Source organism: Lycium barbarum, chromosome 3 (genome assembly GCF_019175385.1).
Source record: "Lycium barbarum isolate Lr01 chromosome 3, ASM1917538v2, whole genome shotgun sequence".
Classification (NCBI taxonomy): domain Eukaryota; kingdom Viridiplantae; phylum Streptophyta; class Magnoliopsida; order Solanales; family Solanaceae; genus Lycium; species Lycium barbarum.
The window spans coordinates 145,853,658-145,880,775 of NC_083339.1; the positions used below are offsets into that span (position 1 = coordinate 145,853,658).

The 27,118-nt window shown below is 35.2% G+C and overlaps 2 protein-coding genes across 3 annotated transcripts; one reads left to right on the forward strand and one right to left on the reverse strand.

The window, feature by feature from the left end:
- Nucleotides 1–9,638: 9,638 nt before the first annotated feature.
- LOC132633398 (uncharacterized) lies at nt 9,639–21,597 on the forward strand. 2 transcript variants are annotated; one of them, XM_060349796.1, is made up of 15 exons: nt 9,639–10,232; nt 15,260–15,656; nt 15,754–15,929; nt 16,034–16,175; nt 16,257–17,445; nt 18,271–18,371; nt 18,490–18,634; nt 19,060–19,128; nt 19,212–19,257; nt 19,347–19,711; nt 19,911–19,990; nt 20,064–20,199; nt 20,637–20,841; nt 20,952–21,034; nt 21,160–21,597. In XM_060349796.1, exons 1-15 carry the CDS (start codon nt 10,124–10,126, stop codon nt 21,292–21,294), a joined length of 3,378 nt encoding a protein of 1,125 aa, XP_060205779.1. In that variant the 5' UTR covers nt 9,639–10,123; the 3' UTR covers nt 21,295–21,597. The 2 variants fall into 2 exon arrangements, with proteins under 2 accessions (XP_060205779.1, XP_060205781.1); XM_060349798.1 differs by having other exon boundaries at nt 9,642–10,232; nt 16,257–17,415.
- Nucleotides 21,598–22,383: 786 nt separating this feature from the next.
- On the reverse strand, nt 22,384–23,552 carry LOC132633399 (large ribosomal subunit protein eL37x). Its single transcript, XM_060349799.1, has 4 exons — nt 23,413–23,552; nt 23,182–23,317; nt 22,963–23,064; nt 22,384–22,679 (listed from the first exon to the last, which is right to left on the reverse strand). Exons 1-4 carry the CDS (start codon nt 23,413–23,415, stop codon nt 22,636–22,638), a joined length of 285 nt encoding a protein of 94 aa, XP_060205782.1. The 5' UTR covers nt 23,416–23,552; the 3' UTR covers nt 22,384–22,635.
- Nucleotides 23,553–27,118: the final 3,566 nt, after the last annotated feature.

Genomic DNA, 27,118 nt, shown 5'->3' on the forward strand with positions numbered 1-27,118 from the left:
TCTTTCCCTAACTAATTACACTCTAATCAATATTTGTTACTTTAAAAAATAATTAATTTTAAGGTAAAGTAGGAAAACATAATTAATTATATCTTGATTTTTGTAAATGGACAAACATTTTGGGACGAATATTTATAGTAATATGGACAAGATGCTCCAACTCAGCAAAGACTATCTTAAAAGATTAAAAGTTTTATTGAGATGGAGCTCCATATTTAATAAGTTAAAGTTAATAAACCCCCACCCCACCCCACCCCACCACACACACACACAATCGAACCAAATTCATAAATTTTAAGACAAGTAACCAGAAAATTTTCTAACAAAAAATTATACATGAATCAGTAGCATTATTCCGCCCAATTCAAAACCCGTCTTCTAATAAGACTAGCAAACTATGCTCGTGCGATGCACGAGGCCCAAAATGATTAATTTGGTTACTTAATTTAGTTAGTCTTTATGATTTGTATATTTTGCAAAGGATATTACGATTTTCCGTAGTGAGTCTCTATATTTTTTTTTCTTTTCCTCTTATTTGTTGTTGCTGTGTTCGCCCCTCTTGGACACTTATATATATTAGAAATTTTTAGTTATGTGGCCAAGTAATATGGGACCGAGGGGTTACTTCATTTATTAATTCTTAAAGAACGTGGAAAGTCAAAAGTGAACAAGTAAAAGTGCACGGAGGAAATAAATGTGTCGGAGAATTAAAATTGAAGTGCATACGTGTATACATTAGAAGAGAATAAGTATTCACTACTAAGACATATGTCTACGTGAGATAAAAAAGTAGTTGGTTAAAGTGTACAACCAAGTAATATAGGACGAAGGGAATATTTCATTTATTAATTCTCAAAGAACGTGAAAAGACAAGTATAGTAATATGGCCAAGTAATATGAGACGAAGGCGGTACTTTATTTATTAATTCTTAAAGAATGTGAAAAGTCAAGTAATGTGGCTAAGTAATATGGTACGAATGGAGTACTTCATTTATTAATTCTTAAAGAACATGAAAAGTTAAAAGTGAACAAGTAAAAATGCGAGGAGGGAATAAATATGTGTCGGAGAATTAAAATTGAAGTACATACATATATACATGAGAAGAGAATAAATATTCAGCAAGAACGTGAAAAGTCAAAAGTGAACAAGTAAAAGTGCACGGAAGAAATAAATATGTGTTGGAGAATTAAAATTGAAATGCATACGTGTATACATGGAACAAGTAAAAGTGCAAAGAGGAAATAAATATGTGTCGGAGAATTAAAATTGAAGTGCATACGTGTATACATGAGAAGAGAATAAATATTTAGTACTATGACATATGTGTCACACCCCATTTTAACCGGAAGAGTTAAAGTTAGAAGTACGACATATTGGAGATTCCTATATGCTTGGTTTGTTTTAAGGAGTCGCCACCTAATTATTTATGGTGAATTAGGACACCTAAAGTTTATTAAAGTAGTTATCTAAAGTTGATATTATTGTAAAGTCTGCGAAACTTAAGATTCTAGGTAAGGGTTCAATTAGTCTAAAGGGAAGGTATTAGGCACCCTTTAAGACCCATTAACAATGGTTAACCGACCGGACTTATGATTAGTTAGGCTAAGTGTAAATATTGTATTAGAAGAAAGAAAATAGATTTGTAAATATGACTAAAGTTGTAGATAGCCATGTGAGAATGCTATTTAAAATAGAACTTGTATAAAAATAATAATTTGTATAAAAAAAAGAGTTTAGTTATGAACTGAAGGAGCACGGGATATGTAGCGTTTTAAAACATAATTGAAAATAACTCTGGGGGCCCTTAACTAATTTTTTGTTTTAGGAGTACAGACGAGGTGGAATCTTTCTGCTCCCTTTTTTTTATCATGTTTATTAACTATAGCTAAAAATGTGTGTGTTTGATTTAAACCTGAAGAGTTGTTTATAAAATGTATTCAAGTTCATATTTGTATATCAGTAATACCTTAAAATTCCCAATATAGTAGAAATATAATTAAAAATACGTGTTCATGGCTTTACGCTCTTGAAGATCAATTATTTTGATATAGATAAATATCATGAGTACTATAGCCAAAAGGAGAAAATGGCATTATGGAATTAAATATTAGTTCTTCCTACCCGTTTACTAAAAACCCAACCCGGCTAAATTTGCTAAGGTTCACCTAGTCTAAACAAATAAAACAAGTAAAATGTTAGTCATGTAATTACAAATTAAATGCACAAAGGAAATAAAATAAAATAAAAAGTAAAATGATTTAAATGGGCTCAGCCCACTTTAGTATTGTTGTAGGCTGTCTCTGTCTGTTGGGCTTTGGCCCAGATGTTATTTTTGTTCGGCTGCGGACGAGCTGACACAGGAGGAGTTACATTGGGTTTTAGCCCAACGCCAAAATGCGGAAGGAGACGAGTCCCCTTGGACTCGTATGCGATGTTCATGCATAAAAATGAAAAGAAAGGATTAGTATCGATCAATGGATAACGTTAAACATGTGAGGTATAAACTCAAACAAATCAACAGACTGTATACATACTGCGTATATTCTGGTATATTTGAAATATACCTTATGTATACGTAGGTATACAACCTCAGTACCTTAACAATATTAGAGTATTTATAACATTTAAGGAACACAATCTGCCCAGTAGCAGCAGTGCACATTGCAAGAAGAAATCACATAAGATATCAAGGCTAACGACATCTGCATAGCAGTGGCTGCAAGTGAAGAAGGAAACGAGGATATGGATTGCTTGTCAGTACAAGGGACAGATTAAATGCAGCTCAAATATTCACCACGCCACGCAGAGGGAAAGCCATAATGGAAGCACGTTAGACAAGTAATGGTAAATGAAAAGAATGAGGCATTGTGGGATAAATGTAGAATACCCAAACAAAGACTGATGCGAATAACATGTGGACACTTAAACTCATTTATACATATCATATGCATGAATGTACGTGGATTAGACACTGTCTAAACCAGACAGGTGAATATGCAGACATTTAACTAACCTAGTGAATTATAGCCGATTAATTTATTCGAAAGTACATCAAGGTTATGAACATTTTACTCATATCAGATTCTGAACCTATTTAAGCATGCCAGGACAGCGGTTGCGTTTCAAAGAGGGGGGACTCAACATTCAGCAAATATCCACCCGATATACATACTAAAGATTCTGAACCTATTTAAGCATGCCAGGACAGCGGTTGCGTTTCAAAGAGGGGGGACTCAACATTCAGCAAATATCCACCCGATATACATACTAAATTCACATTCGACTTGGCATACGCTAGATAGCTAGAAACTGCAGGATATACTGAGAAAAAGAGAGGGGTCGCGGCGTGACACAAATGGAGCAAACAGAATCAGCAGACTTCGAATGTGATTGACATGAGGCAAGTAGCTATGTATAGAACCAGTTCTTAACTTTTGAGCTTAATCCTAAAGGAAAGAGGGAAGATATGAAAATGCTTTAGCCATATTTGCTTGGGGAGGAGATAAAATTCACACACTAACAGGGAATGTTCATATTCCAATCACATAGCAGAATTTCAAGTGTTCACTAGTTAATCTCGACAAAGTGCAGAATAAATTTAAAAGGGGCAGAATTAACTTTGAATACTTTTACCCATTTAAAGGAACATATTCTGAGATGTTTCGACATTAAAACCAACATCTGATTAACAACATCAGCTACATAGTTTAAACAACACTCTTAAAGAACATGCAAACAGTCTGGATCAACCATCATTCTCAACTCAGAGGTCTAAACTTTATACAATCATAGCTTCAGATAGACCAAGCTGAAACTTAAACACAGAGATACTATCATGCGTCAAGCTGAAAATTAAACCAAATTAAGATAGGAACAGATAGATATCATTAACTGCCCAATCAAGATTAAATTAAGTAGAAGAAAACAGTAGCATGCATAATACTACTAAGGTACTGAACTGAACCTAACCAACTGGAAATGGAACAAGGTTTAATGCACAACTTGTTAAGGAAACTAAACACAGAATTCAGATTTAGAACCAAACAGAATTCAACAACCAATACCAACATGTTGTATAATCATTTTATCATACCAACCTAAACAGATTACATTCATGACATGGTGTCTTATTTGAAAAAATAGAGTAAAAGAGACAATGCTGGTCGGTTCTAATCGTATATGTGATATACCTAATATATATACACAGTGGTGTGTATATCAGATGTATATCGAATGTATATCTTCTTCTTACCTTGGCATCCCACTGTATATCCTATATATATTCGATTTTAAATAGGTTCTAAGTCCTGGAAATTCAGTCTGAGCATCCGAATTACAGTATAACTTTCAAATTCATTTAGCAGATAATATCTATCCTAACAGCATCCAAACATCGAACAAATAACGCGACTACAAAGAAACTACATAATCATTAGACAAACGGCAGAATAAACTAAAATCTTAACCAAAACAGAAATTAAAGACGATAAGCGATAAATGTGTCGAAGTTTACCTTTTTTGTGCGCAGTGAAATGGGTGTCGACGTCTCGAATCTATGCTCGAACTCGAACGAACCCGAAAACAGAGCGAAATTTAAACAAAATCCCAGATTTAGAGTAGGTAAAGTAGAAATGTTGAGGATAGTAAATTATCCCTTTTTTTATGCATCAAACCCAGATAAAAAAAAGCAGAGTCCGAGTCCCCTTTTTCGTTCAATTCCCCCAGATTTTATAGGACTTCGTTTGGTGAGAGGAGCATATGAGAGAGGAGCGGGGGACAGAGAGGGATGGAGAAGACAGAGGCGCGTGGGAACAAGGGTGAGTGGGTGACAGAGAACGTCGGGGGACACGGGGAAGTGGAGAGACAAACGTGGTGGGGAACAGAAGTGAGTGGAGGGAGCGTGAGGGGAGCGGGAGATGAAGGAGAAGAAAAGGGAAAGGAGGAAGAGAATGGGGGAGAAAGGGGTGCGGCTGAGAAGGAAGAAAAGAGAGTGAGGGATTAGGGTTTAGGTTAAAGGGGAAATGGGTTGGTTTTTAGGAACTTGGTTGGGTCGGGTCAATTTCGGGTATGGGCTGGTCCGTTTGGGCTGGCCTATTAATTTAAATATGGGTTGAAAATGTGGGTTATTTGTTTGGGTAGGAAATAATATTATATTTGTATTTTAAGCCATTAATTTGCTGAAAAATATTGGTCCTTTCTCCGCTATTTTAATTATTTCCGGCTTCTAATTTAGTAACTAGTACAATACTTATTATGTGAAAATAAATAGTAATTAGTATATAGAAAGTAAGGATTTACCAAGTGTTGTCTTGTAATTAATTTAACGATTCCAAACCCGAAAGTGAAATGACGATGAACATTTAAAATTTGTGATAAATTAATACTTGTAAATGTTAAAAATAAAAGTAGCGAATGTAAATAGCAGTGAAAATAAAGTATCCAGTTCGTCAATAAATTTAGACGTCCGAGTGAATAAAAATTAAATAAAGGAGGGACAAAATTGGATGTCAACAATATGTCCACGTGAGATTTAGTAATTCTTGAAGAACGTAAAAAGTCAAATGTGAACAAGTAAAAGTGCACGGAGGAAATAAATTTGTGTAGGAGAATTAAAATTAAACTACATACGTCTATACATGAGAAAAGAATAAATATTTAGCAAGAATGTGAAAAGTCAAAAGTGAACAAGTAAAGTGCGCGGAGGAAATAAATGTGTCTGGAGAATTAAAAATGAAGTGCATATGTCTATACATGAGAAGAGAATAAATATTAAGTACTATGACATATATAAATATTCAGCAAGAACGTGAAAAGTCAAAAGTGAACAAGTAAAAGTGCACGGAGGAAATAAATATGTGTCAGAGAATTAAAATCGAAGTGCATACGTGTATACATGAGAAGAGAATAAATATTCAGTATTATGACATATGTCCACGTGGGATTTATTAATTCTTAAAGAACGTGAAAAGTCAAAAGTGAACAAGTAAAAGTGCATGGAGGAAATAAATTTGTGTAGGAGAAATAAAATTGAATTGCATACGTCTATATATGAGAAGAGAATAAATATTCAGCAAGAACCTGAAAAGTGAAAAAATAAAAGTGCACAGAGGAAATATATGTGTCGGAGAATTAAAATTAATGTGCATACGTCTATATATGAGAAGAGAATAAATATTAAGCAGTATGACATATGTCCACGTGGGATAAAAAAGCAGCTGGTGAAAGTGTAGAAGTTATATAGCTTTTGGTACAAGCATTCCTATAGTGTACAATTTGTAAAGCTTTGAGTACAAATAGGTATTGCGGTGTTAGTCCCTCTTAGCCGCTTATATAATAATAATAATAATAATAATAATAATAATAATAATAATAATAATAATAATAATAATATATTGTCCTTCTTTTACCATGATTGACCCATAATGCAAGGATTTTTTTTCAATCTTAGTCCTTGAAATATTGGAAAATTCTAATAGGAAAATGTTCCATTTTGCTTGTATCGTTTGTGATGTTTTTCTTATATACATTCGTTAACTTATCGATTCACATGTAAAATTAGAATTCACCAATAAGTGATGGACCTAAAGTGTTATGATCTCCAAATGCAAGTGTAAATACACGAAAACACGAGTTGCTAATTATTTAAAGGAGAGATAATCGCGATAAACTTTTCCCCATGCTAAGGCGAGAACATTTAAGCATGGTCACTGGGGCTAATAATATCTGCATGTCTTCTGTGTTATTTTATTAGTAGTACTGATTTTAAGATTGCTTTCCTTTTTTCTTTTTCACATTTTCAAGTGCGCGTTTAGGAAGTGCTTTTGAAGTGTATTAATGATCTTTAAAACCTGTTGCATTCTCTTTTAAGTACTCCTTCCGTTCACTTTTACAATTTTACTTATCCACTATAGATTTTGCACACCTCTTAAGAAATAATAAATGAAGTGCATAATATTCATATTAATTTGTTCATATTTTTAATGGACTTAAAAAATGATTTGAAGTGAGTAATTAATACTACGGGTAAAACGTAAAAAAGAAATTGTTTTCTCTTGATATGCTAAAAGTGAGAAGTAAAAGTGAAAATATATTTTTAAAATACTGGACAAGTAAAAGTGAACAGAGAGAGTAGTATCTTTTGAGAGTTTGAAATAAAAATTAATTGGAGTAACTTACTCCAAAAGGAAATTGATCATCAATTTCGAGCACTATTCTATATAAATTAGGTTAATTATTATTCCCTCCGTTTCATTTTACTTGGCCCTTATATTAAAAATAAAAATAAATTTTCTTTTTCACTTGTTCATAAAATAAAGAGAGATATATTATTTTCTTCTAATTTTATCCTTATCATTAATTAATTATATAAAGTAATAGTAGTCAAATTTAGATCTCAAAGCACAATTATTAATAATAAGGATAAATTGATAAAATAAACCCATAATAAATAATTCTTTAAGGGGAGTGTCAAGTCAATAGGGGGTCAAGTAAAATGAAATGAACGGAGTATTAATAGTTATACTATAGACACAATTGAGAGTTACTGCAGCATGTATTGTTTTGTTTAGGTAAATGAAAAAATAGAGACGTCCTTTCAATTTCAAGTACTATTTGTGTAAAATAGCTTCATAATGCAAATGGCATAAATAGCAACAATCTATGATATTTTTGTGATGGATCTGTAGAAGGTCAAAATTAAACAAGATCTAAACTAATCACAGCAGTAGAAGGTCAGAATAGTATGCACCGAGGATAAAATGTAAGAAGATCGTTTGAGATGGTTTGATTATATCTTTCCCGATTTTCAAATTTACAAGCCATTGCGAGTGAATGTGATAAAAGGGAAAAAAGAGTTGTACAAGGTTCCTTTTTGTCTCACAAATAAATGTATCCAAACTAAGCCCACTTGTTTGTGAAACAAAAAGAAACATCTTTGGGTTCACTTGTTTGCCAGACAAAAGAAGCCCACATAATTAATGTAAGTTATGTGAGATACATAATAAAATTTTCGATAAAAATAGAAAAGGTAGACCTAAAACTACACGCAATGAAATTGTCTTGAAAGATCTACAATTCTTGAAATTCATGCACACTTAGCAAAACAAAAAGGGCACAATAAAAGAATAAAGTTATATATAAATAATATCCAATTAGTAAAATTGAACATTTATTTTTTGTATAGTGGATAAACAAAAATGAACGGAGGAAGTATTAATCATGTTAGAATGATTACGTTAAGTCCTATATCTTTCCGATGAGCATTTTAAGCTAAGTCAGAAATTAACATATAAGTAGAAAATACAAATTATTTTAAAGTTTTTATTTTATTTTATATAACATTAATTTAAATTGAGCTTAAAGCGAGCAAGATGATAAAATTCATGCGTAAACTTCTCAAAAGATCACTCAACTATGAAGATTATGCTACAAAGTCATTTAATTTTATTTTGTATCAATAAAATCACTCAACTTAGAGATTTTTTTCTTATCTAATCACTCAGCCAAATTTGACATAAAAATAAGACATGACAAAATAAATTAACTTTTTATGATATATAAACATGAACCCACAAATAAAATTAAATTAAAGAAGACTCATATCTTAGACTCAACCCACTCCACCGGAAATCAAGTGGGTCTTCATCTAAAACCCATATTTGCCCTCTTCAGGGGTCCCAACGAGCTAACAAAAAGCAGTTCCAGTTTGTCTATTGTAATAGATTCATGGGCAAACAAAGAGAGAACTACTAGTGCGCTAGGTAGTTAAAACTAAACTTCCTTTTCCTTGTTCATGAAATAGTGCACTGACAATTCAGCCATAGTGTTAGTGAGACAATATTATTAATCTTCACTGTCCCATTCAAAGCATCATCTTATCCAAATTAACAAAAATGATAGTACCAATCACCTCCTTTGTAATTGGAAGACATATTAAAACTTCTCATTTAATATTAAAAAGTCAATCACAGTTAGGTTAATAATTTAATCTACCACCTCATTATTGCTCAGTAACATGTTGGAAAACTAATAATGTCAGTTTCTTCCATTTTCTTTGAACAGTATTAACAAGACAATACAACGTTATCAAAAGAAATAAGAATTTGAGACATGACAAAATATTACTTGAACAGACTACAGAGGTTAGCATTCTTTTCGTTTATGCCACTTTGAAGACCCATTTTGATTTGTGGGCGGGTGAGCTGGGTCTAAGATATGAGTCTTCTATAATTTTATTTTATTTTTGGGGTCTATGTTCACATGATATAAAACGTTAAATTTATTTTGACATGTCATATTTTCTTATGACAAATTTGACCGAGTAATTTTATAAGAGAATAATAATAACTTAAAATGATTTTATTTGGTCCAAAATAAAATTAAATAACTTTACTACATAATTCCTTAAATAACCTTTGAGAAATTTATTATACAATTCATAAAGCAAATTCCAATTAACGAAGTGTATACTGTAGAGCTGTTGCTCTTGTACACTGGGGCACACCAAAATCAGAGGGAAAAGGTCAAAACCATAATAGGATGATATAATTCCAGGAAATTAGCACTAGAAAAAGTAAAATCAGATTACATGTTGAGGGCAGGGGGACAGATAAGCGGCCCCATGAGGCGTTACTCTGGACAAATCAGCAAAGTTAATAGCGCAACGGAATTGAAGGTGTAAAATGACGAAAGTAGACCCATGACACACGTTTATTCCCCCCTTTCAAGTTTCAACAAAATCGAATCAATCAACCGGACGATCCCGTTACTTCCCTCTTCTTCAAACAACCCGTCAACCCAAAAAACTCTGCAGCACTTAGTTAACCTTTTATTACCAGTCGTCCTATTCAGTTGAATATTTCGCTTACATAGAACTTAGAGCGAGAAAGTTCTTTATAGAGAGAGAACGCAGCAAAACCTATCAATCTTCGCTTATTCTTTCTCGTCACATTGGTTTGTTAAGTCCTGTGATTCTACGTCTTGAGAATGTTCGCCGATTTAATTGATTGGAATTGAGTATTTCAGAAGTTTAATTTGAAATTCTGGAGTGTTGTTTGTGTTTCTCGTGAATTAGATTGAAGGTTGTTGTGATGGCGTGAAGGATTTGATCGGGGCGGGTCCGACATGAGCACCCAAGGGCAGGTGGTGACGGTTAAGGACCTCATAGAAGAAGCTAAAAAGCGGATTGTAATATTGCTCCTATGTGTCATTGGACTTTCCTATATCATGTCTCGTGAGTGTTACACTTTAATTTATTTTCTCCCAGTTTTTGCTAATGATGATTGTATTTAGTTTTCCTCTAGTTTTTTGTCCTTCAATTTACTTTATTATCCGTTGTTTCTTGTAGTTCGATTATCGTATTATTTTGTGGTAGCTACTGTTCTTTTTCCAGACGGCTGTATTATTTTGGCATGGCTTCTTCACTTCCGTTACTTCTTTTTCCAAACTGCTTTGAATTACTTTTCCTTGAACCGAGGGTCTATCGGAAACAGCTTCTCTACCTCCCAAGGTGGGGAGGGATAAGGTCTGCGTACACTCTATTCTCCCTAGACTCTAGTTGTGGGATTACACTGGGTATGTTGTAGTTCTTCTGAACTCTCAATTAAAGTTATCCATTGACTTGTGAATGGTGTTTTTTGCTGCATGTAATGTATTTTTATTGAGGTGTTGAAATAATTTAATGCCTAACAACCATCCCTAGTTCAGGAATTTAGGATTCTGTATAGATATGCTTCAGGAATAAATCCATGAGGGGCACGGGTTCATTGACCAGAATAGTAATAGATGTGATTACGTTGAACCATGCCTCATGTATTGCTCACAAGTTACTTTGTATGTAACTATTTACAAGTTGAATGTGAGTGGTTCGATTTGGTGCCTGCATATCACACGTATTTATTCATCCAAAATATCATTCATCATTCTATATCTGTAATTGCTGTGCATTGTTGACACAGATAACAATCATACTATCTACATGAATGGCAGCAAGTTTTAACCTCATTTCTCTGTTTCTCTCTCCTTTTGTGCTGGGTATCTCTATTGATTTTGAGGTCAGTTGGAGAATATGTGGATTCGTTGAACAAAAACATTTACTATTTACTATATAGGTTGTTCGTTGAGAGGAAAGTTGTATTCTCTCTCTGTCTCTCATACGTTTTTCTTTCTTTTCTTGTGCTAGAATCACATAAGTGTTGTGGTTGCTCATGAACATATCTTCTTTCTCCAGTACTCCTGCTGGAGGTGGATCCAGGATTTAAACTCTATGGGTTTAACCTTTTAAGATTTTTAGTTTGAACCCTTTGTATTTAAAAAGTTATGGGTTCATTTTTTTTTTTTTATTGCAATTTATGCGCCGCATCGAAATTTAGAGGTTCAATTGAACCTGCACCTATCATGTTACATCCGCCACACTCCTGCCATGATGTTTATTGCCTCATTGGTGAGCAAGCAGAGATTGAGGAGAAAAGGAGTCGGTGGTTAGTATTTTGTCGAGGCTATGTCAAATAATTATGATATTTCCTTTAAATTCTGGAGATGGTAGATATTGACTTGTCACTTAATGAAGTAGTGAAATAATTGTACCTTCTTGATACCTTTATTAATAAAATGTTACCATATCACAAAAGAGAAGAAGAAGAAGAAGAAGTGAAATAACTGACAACAAGGGGCAGTTTGGTTTTGTCAGTATTTTCTACCTGCATGGCTAGTAACTGTGACTTCTTAAGTCCATGTAGAAGATTTAGACAGAACACAATCAGATTACCAAATGTTAGTTGGCAAACCCTTGGAACAACTTAAAGGCAAAGTTGTCCCGTCATTACTTATCTAAAACAGAAAAAAAAGAAAGCAAAAAAAGAAACAAACAAAGAAGCAAAGATGTCCAGTCAGGATTTGACTTGAGAATTTAGAATCTCGGCCTCGTGAATTAAATAGATAATTTGTTTTTAAAAAACTTGCAAACAAGATTTAGCAAGGAAGACTAACTAATTAAGTTCTCAGCGAATTTGAAAAATGTTGTAAGCTAGTTTTTCAAACTTTATTTGACGCCCATGACGGAGGATGGGCCGTCGAGAGAGGGTCAAGAGAAGGATTGACAAGTTTCTGAAGAAGGGCTGCACATGACACCTTTGGCGAATCCTACATCAGAATGAGAGGAAAGTGAAGAGCTTTATATGGCATAGTACAAGTTCACATGGTATGAGCGTTTTTTGGATTGATGATGGCATAGCCCAAGGGATAAATCCTTGAGATCCGTTGGACCAAAGCGGACAATATATTCCATGGGCTTGAGTCGTGAAAAATATGGTATCAGAGCCTGACGCTTCCTTAGTACGATGGTGGGACAAATATCAGCGAGGACTCTGAGTCCGTAAGGTGGGGTTATGTGACGCCCATGATGGAGGGCGGGTCGACTAGAGCAGGATTAAAGAAAAGGTATGACAAGCTTCTGAAAAAGGGGTGCACATGACAACTTAGACAAATCCCACATCGGAATGAGAGAGGAAAGTGAAGAGCTTTACAAGGTATAACATAAGTTCACATGGTATGCACACTTTTGGGCTCGATGATGGCAAAGCCTAAGGGACAAATCTGTGAGGTCTGTTGGATTAAAGTGTACAATACGTGCCATGGGCTTGGGTCGTGATACTTTAAAAGCTCATTAAGTTATTGAAAGCGCTCTCAAACAAACATCCAAGAAAGCTTTACATTACTGAAGTAATTACCTGTACACGAATTTAGAAACTTCATGTTGGATTGTTGTATCCTTTCCATGTATAGCAAAGATTAATGAGTTTGACAGAAAATGAAACTGGCCTTCCAGATTTCACATTATTCAATATAGCACTTTTTTTTTTTTTTGATGACACGGGAACCCGCAACCGCTACCCTTCGGGTGCACACAGGGTAAACCCAGCTCCTGTGCAATAGCTCGCAAACCACACAGGAGAGGTAAACCGCACTAGGCAAGCCCGGTGCGACGAGCTCGACCCAGAAGGCAAATCCCCTGCTGTCGTAGGCAGGGGGGTTCGAACTTGAGACCTCCATTATGAAAGTCCCATGCACAACCAACTGAGCCACCCTTCAATGTAGCACTTTATGATGAAGCTTTCCAAAAGAGACCATCCATTAGCTTAAGAGGCTGGAGATAGAGAGGGTGAAAGTTCATGACATCGGACCACAGTCAAACTAATTTTTAAAGTGCAATAATAACGGATGCATGTTCTAGACAAAAATCCACACAGGCAAACAAATGAAGTGGAGACAATTACACTATTGGAAACAAATTCTTAATGACTAGAAATCAGTTGCATGAGTCATGTTGTTTGTACTATGATCCACACGTACTTTTTGTTTTTGTTTTTCCAATTCTTTTATAGTTTGCATGGTTGGTTACTCGTTTAAGACTCTTAAAGATTTATCCAATGGATCTGAAATCTTACAATTTAGTAGCTACAAATGGAACCAGGAAGAGAAGCCGGATGTTTCCTGAGACTACATAAGAAATTGTCTTTGCAACATTTTGAGAGACAATTCTTAAAGAGATTCAAGTTGAGAATTATGAGCATGGAAATAAAAGAGATTAGAAGTAACTGCAATTTTTCTTCTCAATTTGTGAGTTACACTAAATTACGTGATTAGGAGTGCAAACATCTCTCTTTCTACACCATGTGATGTTACATAAGTGTCACCCCTATGGATACTTCTTATTCTCATTGAACGTGTGCCCAATTTGGAAGCAATCTATTTCACTAGGACTAATCAAAGGCTATTACTGGATGTCTATAAGTGGAATGATCCTTTTAAATGCATCCAGAGTAACTATAATCTTTCAATGTTGCTTAAGCATTTGTTTTGTTAAATTCGACATGTGAGCGGGGATAGGAGGACCTTGACGAAGTCATCTTCTACTTATTTGGTGTTGTTGAATAGTTATTAATACAGTTTCCAAAAGTTTATGCTTGACTGTAGCCGCTGATAAAGTTGTAGTAAAGATCTTGAGAGATCAGGTTTTGAATCCACAACTACTAAACAACAACAACTACGCCTCAGTCCCAAACCAATTGGGATCAATGATTAATCTTGGTCTCTAACTAATTTCCTTCCATCTGTCTAAATCTTGTTGGACGAGCCGATAAAGTTTACATGCCTATGCTGGTGAGAGAATGTAGATACCCGGTGGAATAATCGAAATGCACGCAAGTTGTCCAAACACCACCATTATGAAAATAACACAAGCACGTAATTCCAATCAGGCTAATGCAAGAACTATCCATAAAAGACCAAGATTGCCTATGGAATACAAAGGTTCATATACATAGCAAAGTCAAATAATTAAATTTCTTGATTCTTAGTTATGGCAATACAACAACAACAACATACCCAGTGAGTCCCACAATGTGGGGTCTGGGGAGGGTAGATTGTACGCAGACCTTACCCCTACCTTAGGTAGGGAGGCTGTTTCCGGAAGACCCTCGGCTCAAGAAAAAGCATAGGAAAGGTTAGATACGGGTAAACAATTCAAAGCAATTATGAAAACGAAAACAACGAAAGTGAATAAGCCATGATAAACCATTCCGTGCAAACAGATACTCGCAGAGATCAAGGGACAAGAAACTAAAGATCAATGCAACTACTCGCAAGAAAGGATAAACGTGATATTTGCTTCCTTTGAAGCTTTCAGCTTTTCGTAGGAGTTAAATCTTACAGCCTGCCCTTTGCATGCCTATCATAACAAAGCTTCTTGGGTTTGCACATATACTTTTAACAAGTCCCCGATAAAAGAGAATCTTTTTGTCCTTCTTCTGCTTTATGTGGATGACATTGCTTTCTCTAGTAATGACTTAGCTTTGATAAATGAGCTTAAGAGAAGATTACGAACACAGTATGATATGAAAGATTTAGGAGACCTCGCCTGGTAGGCCCCACACGGAATGAGTCTCCCCCAAAAAACCCTACATGTGATGTTCCGAAAACATAAAGGTGGTTTAGTAAATTAGAATATATTAATTAATCTTGCATGTATCTCGACAGAGATTCTTTGTTCAGAATTTATTCTTATAAGAGTATTCAGCTGGACTGGGAGCCTGGGTTTTTGCAGTTTCTGTTGAGTGTCATTTTCTCATTAATTACATGCTTTAACTTTATTGTGTTTTGACATGCCTTTTAGAGCTTACTGTATATCTTGGCCAAATGTCTATATGCCTTTTCTGTTTCTCTTCTCACCTTTGACATTTTTCTTGTACTTTCCTCTTGCAGTAACGAGCTCTTCAGTCTTTATCAACTTGCCTGCTGCTGCTCTCCTAATTGTTATCCTTCGCTATCTATCTCTGGACTTTGATGCACGAATAAAAGCTGCTACATATAAAAACAAGTCATCCTCATCAAATAGTAGTATTCAGAAGAAACAGTTAGATGGTCCAAGAACAGTTAATGAGAAGTCTGATTGGAGGAAGAAAGTAGATTCACCTATTGTGGAAGATGCAATAGACCACTTCACCAGACACATAGTCTCTGAGTGGGTGACAGATCTCTGGTACTGCCGTATAACTTCTGATAGACAGGCAACAGAGGAACTTGTGCAGATCATGAATGGCGTGCTAGGGGAAATTTCATGTCGGATGAGATCCATCAATCTTATAGATCTTTTAACAAGGTTTCAGATTCTTAGTTACTGGATGCTACTGACATATTTCCTCTTTAGCTTATGTTATATTATATCCTCAAGGAAGTTGTTCATTGGGATCATGCAGGGATATTGTCAGTCTAATATGCACTCATTTGGAACTCTTCCGTTCATGCAAAATGAGGATTGAGAAAAAGCATTCAAGATCCTTGACTATAGAAGAGCGAGATCTGGAACTTAAACTGACACTGGCTGCAGATGACAAGTTACATCCGGCTTTATTTTCTCCAGAAGCTGAACACAAGGAATCTCATTCTTTTATTTTAACAAGACCAATAATCAATTGTTCTATAGAACTATAATTAGGATTGTCTTATTTTATTTACACCATATTCTTCTCTATCTGCAGGTTCTCCAGCATCTCATGGATGGTCTCATTTCATTCACGTTTAACCCAGACGACTTGCAATGCTCTTTATTCCGCTACATTGTGAGGGAGCTTCTTGCTTGCGTTGTGATACGACCAGTACTGAATTTAGCTAACCCTAGGTAACTATTCCTTGGGTCTTGCTTCCTGTAGCCATATCACTCTTGTTTCTGTGCTTTATTTTATCACCAAAACTTTGTCAGGTTCATTAACGAGAGGATTGAATCTCTAGTTATTTCCCTAAAGAAGGCTGATAAAGGACCTATGGCCTCTCAAACAGAAAACCAATCTAGTGCGAGTGAATCTGAAAAGGTATCAGCAGATCCATTTTCTGGGGTGTTGGATCCTTCTGCCAAAGGTGTTGAACTTGTTCAGTTAAAAAAAGACGAAACTAATGATACCATGGCGAATAATGCGATGGACAACGGAAATGGAACAGATTTGTCAAAGGATCCTTTACTTTCCATTGATACACGGTCTACTCGTTCTTGGAGTTCTTTGTCATCACAACCCAACACAGATGATGGGAGAGGTCTCCAGAGACACCGCTCTGGAGAAGAGTGGGGTGAAATGCTAGATTTGATGTCACGTCGAAAGTCTGAAACCCTGGCTCCAGAAAACTTGGACAACATGTGGACAAAAGGAAGAAACTATAAAAGGAAAGAAGAGGGCAATCTAGCATCAGATTCACTCGAACAGAATTCTTTGGTCGGGGCACCTAAATCACAGGAACACTTGAAGGGGATGTTTAGACAGAAAGAGTGTGAGAGAGAAAATAAGGTTAACCTGAACCGTTATTTGAAGGCTACTCAACCTTTTCAATATCAAGAGGAAGATGAGCAAAACATAGATGAAGTCGAATCAGAGAGCACTAGTTCTTACACTACTGAAGATGAGGAACCTAGTAGTGTGACAGGTCTTGATTCTCCTGGTATTTTAGTGTGGGATGCAAAAAATAGAAGGAATGTCAATCACGTTCATCATCCACTTGCAAGTAATGCTGTTCATAAGACCAGAAAGGGAAAATCTAACAAAGGTCGCATTCACTCTAAGCACTTAAATAAAGTACCATCTGCGCGGAAAAAATCCAGAGTGAGTAGCTCAACAGAGCATGTTTGGCAAGAGATTGAAAGATCGAGCTTCTTATTAGGGGATGGACATGATATATTAAACTCTAAAGATAATGAGAACCCAGAAGTTCTGAGTGATGACACTGATACAGAAATGCCTGGTAGAGTTTCAAGTGGCATGAATGCATCATCATCTTCTTTGTCAAGCAGCGTTCTTGAAAGTCACAAAATGGGTGCTAATTCTATTAAAGGTTCTATAATTGCTGATTCCTTTCTGAAGTTAACATGCGAGGTACTGAAGTTATTGCCGTTCTTTTTACATGTAAGTTCACTTTAGGTGTGTTTGGTATGGAGGAAAACATTTTTCATATTCTTTTTTCCAATTTTCCCATGTTTGATTGGTCAAAATAGTTGAGAAAACATATTCCCCAAAGAACTGGACCTAGGGAACTGGACATGTTCAAACCACCGACGTTACACACCCGGATTTTCTGGCGGTACACTCCCAAATTCTTTCCCCTCCCCTACCCCAATTGCTCTGATGTAAAAAGCGAATGAAGGTTACAAAGTCAGAAGTAACAGGTCTAGTTTCCATTTTATCATACAGCTTACTTTGATGCTTTTGATTATATTGTTTCAACACTTACCTGTAACTCATTTTCCTTATTGTTTTCCCATTTTTTTTGGATTTTAGCTGTTCGAATTTAAGTCCATATTTGAGATAACATTAGTTTGCCTTCGTATAAAATTAAATTGAGCTTTCTAATTATTAAACTGCTCCACCATTTAAATTTTATTAATTTACTTTATATAGTCATTTTTAATAAATAACTAATTAATCTCTTTTTAAATTTATATATAGACATCTTTAAATAAAACTAAATAGGAAACTTTTTTGTAATATTGTTAGGAAACTATTTTTCTCCTGACGACCAAAAGAGTGGAAAGCATTTTACTCATTAACCAAACATTGGAAAATATCTTCTGGAAAATGATTTCCACTCACCAACCGAACTAGTTAGAAATGATTTATTTTGCTGAAATAACATATTCCTGGAAAACATTTTCTTTCGTACCAAACACACCCTTTATGAATTACTTTCACAGCTTTGGACATCCCCAAATGTTATACCTTCTTGTGTTGCAGGTCTTGAGTGCCAATATCGTAAAATGTGGCTCAAAAACTTTTGCTGTTTATTCCTTATCTGTTACAGACGTGAACAATCATAGTTGGTCCATCAAAAGAAGGTCTCATTATGTAACTTTTTGCTTTTCTCATTATTGTGAATGTCATACACCTCTTTATCTAGAATATCATCTCAACAGTATCCTGTGTGTAATTTACTTCTGCTGCTGCTTGTGACAGGTTTCGTCATTTTGAGGAGCTACACAGACGACTTAAGGAGTATCCTGAGTACAATCTTCATTTGCCACCCAAACATTTCCTCTCTACAGGTCTGGATGTTCAAGTCATTCGAGAACGATGCAAATTTCTTAACGCATATCTGAAGGTGGTGCTCTAACAGATAGCATCTAGAAGTGTTTTTCGACTATTACTTTGTGATCTATGCCAGAGTACCATCACGTTATAAGAGTTCTCTTTGATGTCACAATATTTTATTTAAGTTCTTATCTCATACTGTTTCCAATACTCATTATTGTATATGTTATCTTGGTCTTAATTCTTAATTTTAATGGACTTCGATTCCTGAGAAGTTTCTTTTCCCTTCCTGAAGTTGATGAAATATAACTAGTTCGGCGATATATGATGTCATGGGTAGCTTCAAAAAGCAAGCATATCGTGAAATTGGATCTTTATTTGTTCCTCTAAACTATCGTGTTCACTTTTTCTCTTTGCGGATCAATTTATTTCCTTCCTTTCCTAGATGTCATCTTTAATTTTCATTTGATTAGCTTTTTCTGGGTTTTGTCACAGAAACTGCTGCAGCTCCCAACCGTTTCCAACTGCATTGAGGTTTGGGACTTCCTCAGTGTTGATTCACAGGTTGAAAGATTACTGATTTTATATTTTTTGGCTTGGATAGATTCTTTGAACAAGGAGCATTGATCTTGTATATTGTTCTGCAGACATATAGCTTTTCGAATTCGCTTTCCATAATTGAGACATTACCAGGTGAGTAACTTAGTTGACATGGCTAGGGGCAGAAGGTTGGGTTTCGATTTTTATGTTAATTGTAAATGGTTCTTGTTATTGGCTTTCAGTTGACCTGGATGATACAGTACACAAAGTAAGAAAAGAACCTCCGCCCAAGATTGTCCAAAGAACTGATATCACATCCTCCATGGGAGAGCATTATGCTGAAAGAAAGGAGCGAGTCTTGATGCATCATCCTGTGGTGGATGAATCAAGATTTGGGAAAAGATTTGTTCCACTGGCCCCTCCAAAAAGACCCACCCGAGGAACTTTTGAGGATTCAAGTAGTGACTCCGACAATGTACAAACAAATAAAGTTTCAATCCCAACCATGGAAACGACGCTAAAATCAGCTGAAACTAATTCACGTGCCTCACATGCATCATCAGAATCCTTTGTTGATGCTCCTGTTGACTCCTCCCTTCCTGTAGAGGTAGCTGCTACCGACTTGAGTTAGTGAGATAAAAATATGCAAGTTGCCTTTTTTTTATGATGCCTTCTCCTTTGGTTTCTGTAGTAAGAATTACATGTAGTCTTACCAATTTTTTTTTTTTTTTTAAAAAGAACCACGTGTAGTTTTAGCCTTTCGATGACCTAAGATGGTTTTGAACCTTTTTTTTGTTTCACTGTAGTGGGTGCCTCCAAACGTAAGTGCACCCGTTCTAGACCTGGTTGACGTCATTTTTCAGCTCCGAGATGGTGGATGGATCAGGTATTATTCTATTTTGCTCTTGGACCTGTTTGATTACTCATTTCTGTTATAAATTTCTTGGGCCGACTTCCAGGAGAAAGGCATTCTGGGTGGCGAAACAGGTTTTACAATTGGGAATGGGTGATGCATTTGATGACTGGCTGATTGAGAAAATCCAGCGTCTGCGCAGGGGTTCAGTAGTTGCTGCAGGCATCAGACGTGTTGAGCAGGCAAGTGTCACAATTTAGTTGTTCTTTCTTTTCACAGTGATAACAGCAAATCAGTTTGAATTCCCATTTGTTGTGATTTAATCTATCAATACGTCCCAAATAATAGAATCTCTTCAGGATTTGCTAGTTCAAGCAATTCGCTGTCCTCCTTTTGTTATTTTTTGGTTCTTATGTATGTTTCCCTTTCTTTTCTTTTTTTCCTTTTTTTTTTTTTTTTTTTTTTGGGGGGGGGGGTTATTTTGTAAGCTTGCTTTAAGAGAAAAAGCTATAGAGTATTGCTTTTTTAAAAAGTATGTGCATTCAGATGACAGAGATGGTGCATGCTTTTTCTTAGAAGCCTGTAAAAGTAGCTTCGGATAACTCATGATACCCACGATTCTGTGATTAAGATTCTGCGATACTGTATCAAGTGTTCTCATTCACTGTGCTCCATGTAGATTCTATGGCCTGATGGAATATTCATAACAAAGCATCCAAGGAGACAACGTCCGACCCCATCTGCTAGTCCATCTGCTAATTCTCCACACAACCAACCTCCTACTCCGTCATCATCACCAACAATAGAGGATATCCAGAAACTGGAGGAGATGCAACAGAAGGAAGCAGAAAGGCGCGCAAACCTTGTATATGAGCTGATGATTGGTAGGGCACCTGAAAAACATGTGCCATTGGCTATTGACCATTTCAACATTCATGAAAATGCATAATGCCTTTACCTAGTTTGCATTATTTACTCTGTAAACCTTTTACAGAAAAAGCGCCTGCTGCTGTCGTCGGACTCGTTGGTCACAAGGAATATGAACAATGTGCAAAGGATCTTTATTACTTCATCCAGGTAATATAGGCAGTGCTTTATTATCTGCTTTAAATATGATAACCTTTCAAGTCTCCATCTTGTATTAGTTTGTGTTCTAGGAAACCTTTCCTGAAGTACTACTAATTGAGGCATTGTTTTTACAGTCATCTGTGTGTCTGAAGCTTTTAGTCCTTGATCTTGTTGAGCTGATACTGTTGTCCGCTTTCCCGGAGCTGGATGGCGTGTTCAATACATTGCACAAGGATAAGAGGAAGTTTGGGGAGCTCAAAATAGATTAGTGTGCGCGAGTTTCAAGAGAGTTGGTCCATCTTTTAAGGAACCGATTTTTGCATACAATGTTCTTTCCCTTTGGCACTCCTGGGAATCGATTTTTGCTTACATGTCTTGTAAGCTAGTTGCTAACGGCGTGGAAAATTTTGTTTTGTGGAAATTTTTCTTAGAAACACAAACTGTTAAAAGTTGAGCTAGAATCATCTTCCTTGAGGACACTTTTTTTTTTTAAACTGTAAACTATATTTTGACCAATACCCTTGTAAATATCATTATAGTTGATATACAGTTCTTAAGCAACATTGTGTTTTTCTGGTTGTATATTCTTCTAAACAATCAGTGTGTTAGTTCATTGCTATAAGATCAATGGTTTCATATGTGCAGTAATTGCAACGACTTGGCCATTAATTCATGAAAGCTCATTCATACTCGAAGTTTATCAATCAGAGTAGACGCACATTAACCATCAATTGAACAGGCATTGTGTTTAGATGAAAGACTGCATTAAAGGCCAACACTCCTATAAAATGAATGGTCCTACTAGTAAAATCTGCAAGCAAATTCCAAGTACAGAAGACCACATTTAGCAATTCATTGATCTGCCAGAACAGGAAAACGCTTTTAACGGCATCTTTTTGTCACACAATTCAAATATTCCCCCACCATACACAAGTGCCAAAACCTCTCTGCCTATCAAGACTTGTGCCAATAACTCAGACTACCAAAGCTTGCAAATGGAAAGAGATCTCGTATATTATCTGATCTGAAGTCGTGCCATGGTTTTTATTTTAAATCACTTAATTGACCATAATTTGAAGTCCAGGAAACATTCTTTATCCTTGGTAAACCATTAAAATTCAGTGCTTCGCAAACTAGTGTTCTCATGAAACATGCATCTTCATACTACATGTAAATGCACCTAATAGCAAAGGAGGTCAGCTTAATAGATGCACATCATAGTACCTAGGTTAGAAGCAAGAAGCAATAGAAGATTACGTATAATGGTGGCACAGGTTGAATAAACATTGCAAAATTCCGAGCATAAAAACCTCAATTCTCAACTTCCAGGAAAACATAAGCAAATGAACAGGGCAAGCAACCAAAAATAGAAAGCACTATAAAATAAAATCCATCTGTATCAAAATGATAATTTCAACAACACATTTCCAAAATATAAATAACTCTAATTTTTTTTTTTTGATAATGGTAACATAAATAACTCTAATTTTGACTGAGCATCAAACCCCGGACACAAGTTTCCCAAAATTTTCTCGCTCTCTAATACTCGAAAACCCAAATTAAGCTAACGTAATCAAAAGTAGCCTCCTCAATTACTCTCTCCAAGGGATTCAAGCAGAAGCGGCGGCCTTCTTCCTTGGAGCTGCTTCAGTTCCTGCACGAAAATTACAAATGAGTTCGGCAATTCGGAGCTCCTAACTGTACAAGTTATTAGACAAAATTGGCAAAACAGGAATCCCGCCGTAAGAACCTTTTTTTCACTTCAATTAGAAACTTGGATTACAGATTCTTCCTAGCAAACACTTGACCAAAAAAACCTAATATATTTCATTGACAATGTGGATCACAGCTTATGTAGAAACCAAACGAAGACAAGTCATAATAAACCACCCAATATAGGTTAGTTTAGCAACTAAAGCCATAAATAGAATGTATACCTTCTCTGAAATTGGTCTTGAATCTGCGAGGGACATTGCGGAGGTACCTCATACGTCCAGTACCAGTTGTCTTTCTGCGGATTGCCTTCACACTCCAGTTGTCTAAAATAACATTTCATTCACGACAACAGTAAATTATACATCTGAAGAAAGATTTGAGGACATCATATACACACACAATACAAATGATTTGAGGGAAGAGAAAGAAAGCAATATTACATGATCTTTTACGGGCAGCAGGATAAGCACAAGCAGAACAACGGCTTTTCTGGAGATGGAAACTACGGCGACCACATCTCACACATAGTGTGTGAGTCTTGTTCCTTCTCTTACCGAAACTTCCTGTTCCCTTACCCTATAACATCAATAATAATAATACATTCATTAGCATATCATCAACTTTTTCATATGTAGGTTGAGGGAAAGAAACGGTAATGGAGTTTCACTTACCATTGTAGATGAAGTTGCAGAAACCCTAGCGTGAAAGATGAAATGCGGCGATAATAGCACTATTTATACTTACGGGTTGGAAAGGGCTTTAGGGTTTTTCAAGTGGGCCAAAATTGTTTTGGGCTATTAATTTGTAATTTATCTTGCCGAGCCCATTTCTTCTATTACTTGGCCCGGGAAAGAAGAAATTGCGCGTTTTGGGCTTCAAAGGGCTGATCTTTAATTTTTGGCCTTCAAAAACTAACTAATGACTAGCGGCCATAAGTTATTAAGGACGCGGGTAGGGGTGTACAAAGCAAACCGACAAACCGCACCAAACCGATAATCCGAATCAAACCGAGAAAAAAACCCGATTAGTGGTTTGGTTTGACTTGGTTTGGTTTTAAAAAGAAAAACCCGAACACTATTGGTTTGGTTTGGTTTTAGCTAAAAAAAGTCAAACCGAATCAAACCAACCCGACATTACATTTATAAAATTTCAAACATGTTTTATACATAGAAATATTTATTTATAATGTAATTTATAAATGTTTCTTTAACTTTTTCATAGTTTTTTGTCTTTTAACATATTATTTCAAGCTTGGAATTAGAATTTTGAATGGTTTAATAAGTTTTATAGCTCAATGATATTAGTAACTCAAATAAAACTCAACAAAAATTAAATCAATACTAATGCTAACAGAAGAAATTCATATCTAACACTGGAATGACAATAATTTTGATATCTATTCTTTAGTTTTATATTAGTTTAGAAAGTGAAAATACATAACTTAATTTTATTTTTTTCTTTAATATCTAGTCATGTAATTAATACTTATTAGTCGTACTTATTTTAGCATGACGTAGTACTTTAAGGGGTCGTTTGGTATGAAGGATAAACATATATAGTCCTGGGATAAGAATTTAGCAATTTCTTATCCCTCGTTTGGTTAGTAATCATGGGATAAGTTATCCTAGGAGTAAAAATAGTGCTGGGATAACTTATACCTACCACAGGGTGGAATAAGTTATCCCAGAATAAGTTATCCCAGGATAAGTTATCCCGGGATAAGAAAGAAACCTCTTCTTTTTATAAATTATCCAATGTATAATACTTTTAGTCCAACATACCAAATAGTCAATAAAAAATAACTCCAGAATAACTAATCCCAGCATAACTTATCCCAACGTAATTAATCCCAGTATAACTTATGCCAGCGTAATTTGTTTTTGAACCAAACGACCCCTAAGATTATGATCATTTTCTACATGCCTTATAAATTATTTGTATTTATTGTAGCATGACTTAGTACTTTTAGATTATGAAAAATTTATTTATGCAATTTCATTAATTTTTTTTATCGAATATTTTAGCACAATGTCATCTCTCATCACGTTTTGTGTTATTTTCTTAATAAATATCTTAATTAGATAGTCGTATCTTACTAGGACTAAAGAAATATTTGAAGTACAAGTTATATGTTTTGTATGAAGACTTTACCGGAAAAAATCCAAAAAACCCGAAAAACCCGAGCAACCCGAAAAAACCAAGAAAATCCGAGGTTGAAAAACCCGACTTTTGTTGGTTTGGTTTGGTGTATAGATTTAAAAACCCGATGCAATTGGTTTGGTTTGGTCTTTAAAAAATCCGAACCAACCCGGTCCATGTACACCCCTAGACGCGGGACATAACTTATAGAATATTATGATGTGAAAATATAAAATTATGCCCCGTGAAAAATTTATTTGTGTTGAGGAGAAAATTAAAGACCAGCACAAAATAGGGCCAGAAGTGCAAATGACCCAACGAGAAACGCTGTAGGAGTACGTAAGATTAGGGGTGGGCGTTCAGTTCTTCGGTTCGGTTTTATCAAACTTTGATTTGGCTATTTCGGTTTCGATTTTTTGAAGGTGGACACCGAACACCGAACCAAACTAGTTCTGTTCGGTTATTTCGGTTACAATTTTTTGAAGTTTGGTTCAGTTCGGTTTCTGTTTTTTCAATTCGGTTTTTTTGATATAATATTAGAAGCGATTCCATTTACACTAATTCATATTCTCAAAAGCAACAAAACATAAAACTAACAAATTAAAATCAAAATCAAACAAACAGGATACACAAGAACAGAAAACCATAACCATAATATAAGACTACTAGGTGTTATATACATACAGTAAGAATAATTAAGAAAACACATAAAGGACATACATTAATCCTAAAGACACATCCTAGTCACCTTTCTTTGTTAAGGATATTTGATTTCCTCAACTGAAGTGGAAAATTAGGGATACAAAAGCAAAAGAGAGCTTATTACAATTGAGTTTTTTTGGGGCTTAAACTTAATGGGTCTGGACTATTTTAATTTTTTTGGGTAATGTATAAATTTCGGTTCTTCGGTTCAGTTTCATCAAAGTTCGGTTCGGCTATTTCGGTTTCGGTTTTTAGAAGGTGAACACCAAACACCGAACTAAACTAATTCGGTTTCTTGAAGTTCGGTTCGATTCGGTCCAGTTTTTCGGTTTTCGGTATTTATGCCCAGCCCTACGTAAGACTAATGAGATTCATGTTTTTTTAAAGAGAAATGAAATAATGACAAAAAGGTTTAACTAATAAAAAAGTAAAAAGAAAATATTGTTAATGGAAAAAGAATGGGAAAATACACTAATTTGGACATACTCCTGTGCTACCTGGAAGTTGGAAATAATGCCTATGCCACGTGGATGCAAAAGGTGGTATTAATACTACTTTGAACTAATTCATAGGTATGGACCAAAAAAAAAAAAAAAAAAAGTAGTGGACGAGTATGACCGTTGAAACAATGAAACGTAAGTTGTAATTGAAATATATGACTAGTTTGAAAGGGTCTATATATTATCCCTTGAAATTATGATTCATAAGTTAATATTCAGAAATGAGTTTTAACTTAATGACGTTGCACAAACTAGACACGTGAAAAATTTATATACAAGACACAAGAGCGTCTAGACATAAAGAAAGAATAAATATAAAGTAAACGAAGATGATAATGGTGGGCACAATAAACGAACAAAATGAAAGAAATTTAATCTCTATATTCGCGACTTTTCTAGCAAAAAAAAAAAAAAATTGAACCAAACTAGTACAAAAAAAAAAACACATTAATAGGTTTCACGCACGAATTTCGTGCGTGAAAGGACCAAACTGCAAATCACATTTTTTTTCACGCATTAATTGGTGTTACCTTTCAAATCACATTTTTTTTCATACTTTGGGCAAAGATTAGTCATGTTTCAAAACCCCAAAATATCAATATTTTATATAAAACTTAATATCTTTTGTTGCGTACAATAATGTCGGCTCATTACATCAAGTCCACCTAAACGTTTGGATCGTCGTTTTAGGGGTTCTAAAGTGCCCCGAAGTATGTTTTGAAACTTGTCATATTTATAGGGTTTTGATTTAAGTGTTTTATTATATTTGAATGTACAAATATAAATATTTGATTTAATAATAATTCAACCAATACGAGAGGTTTACACTAATTAAAAAATAATTCATTCCATTTAATTACAATACTAATTCAAAGCAATACAATAATAAATTACAATAATAATACAATCTTCAAGTTCTAGAGGCTCTATTACTTCGAGACGTGCTTGTACTACTACGGCCTTGTTGCCCACACGAACGCTTGTCATGGCCATATTCCTTACATGTAGAACACTTGCGAGAATAAGTTTTTTCACT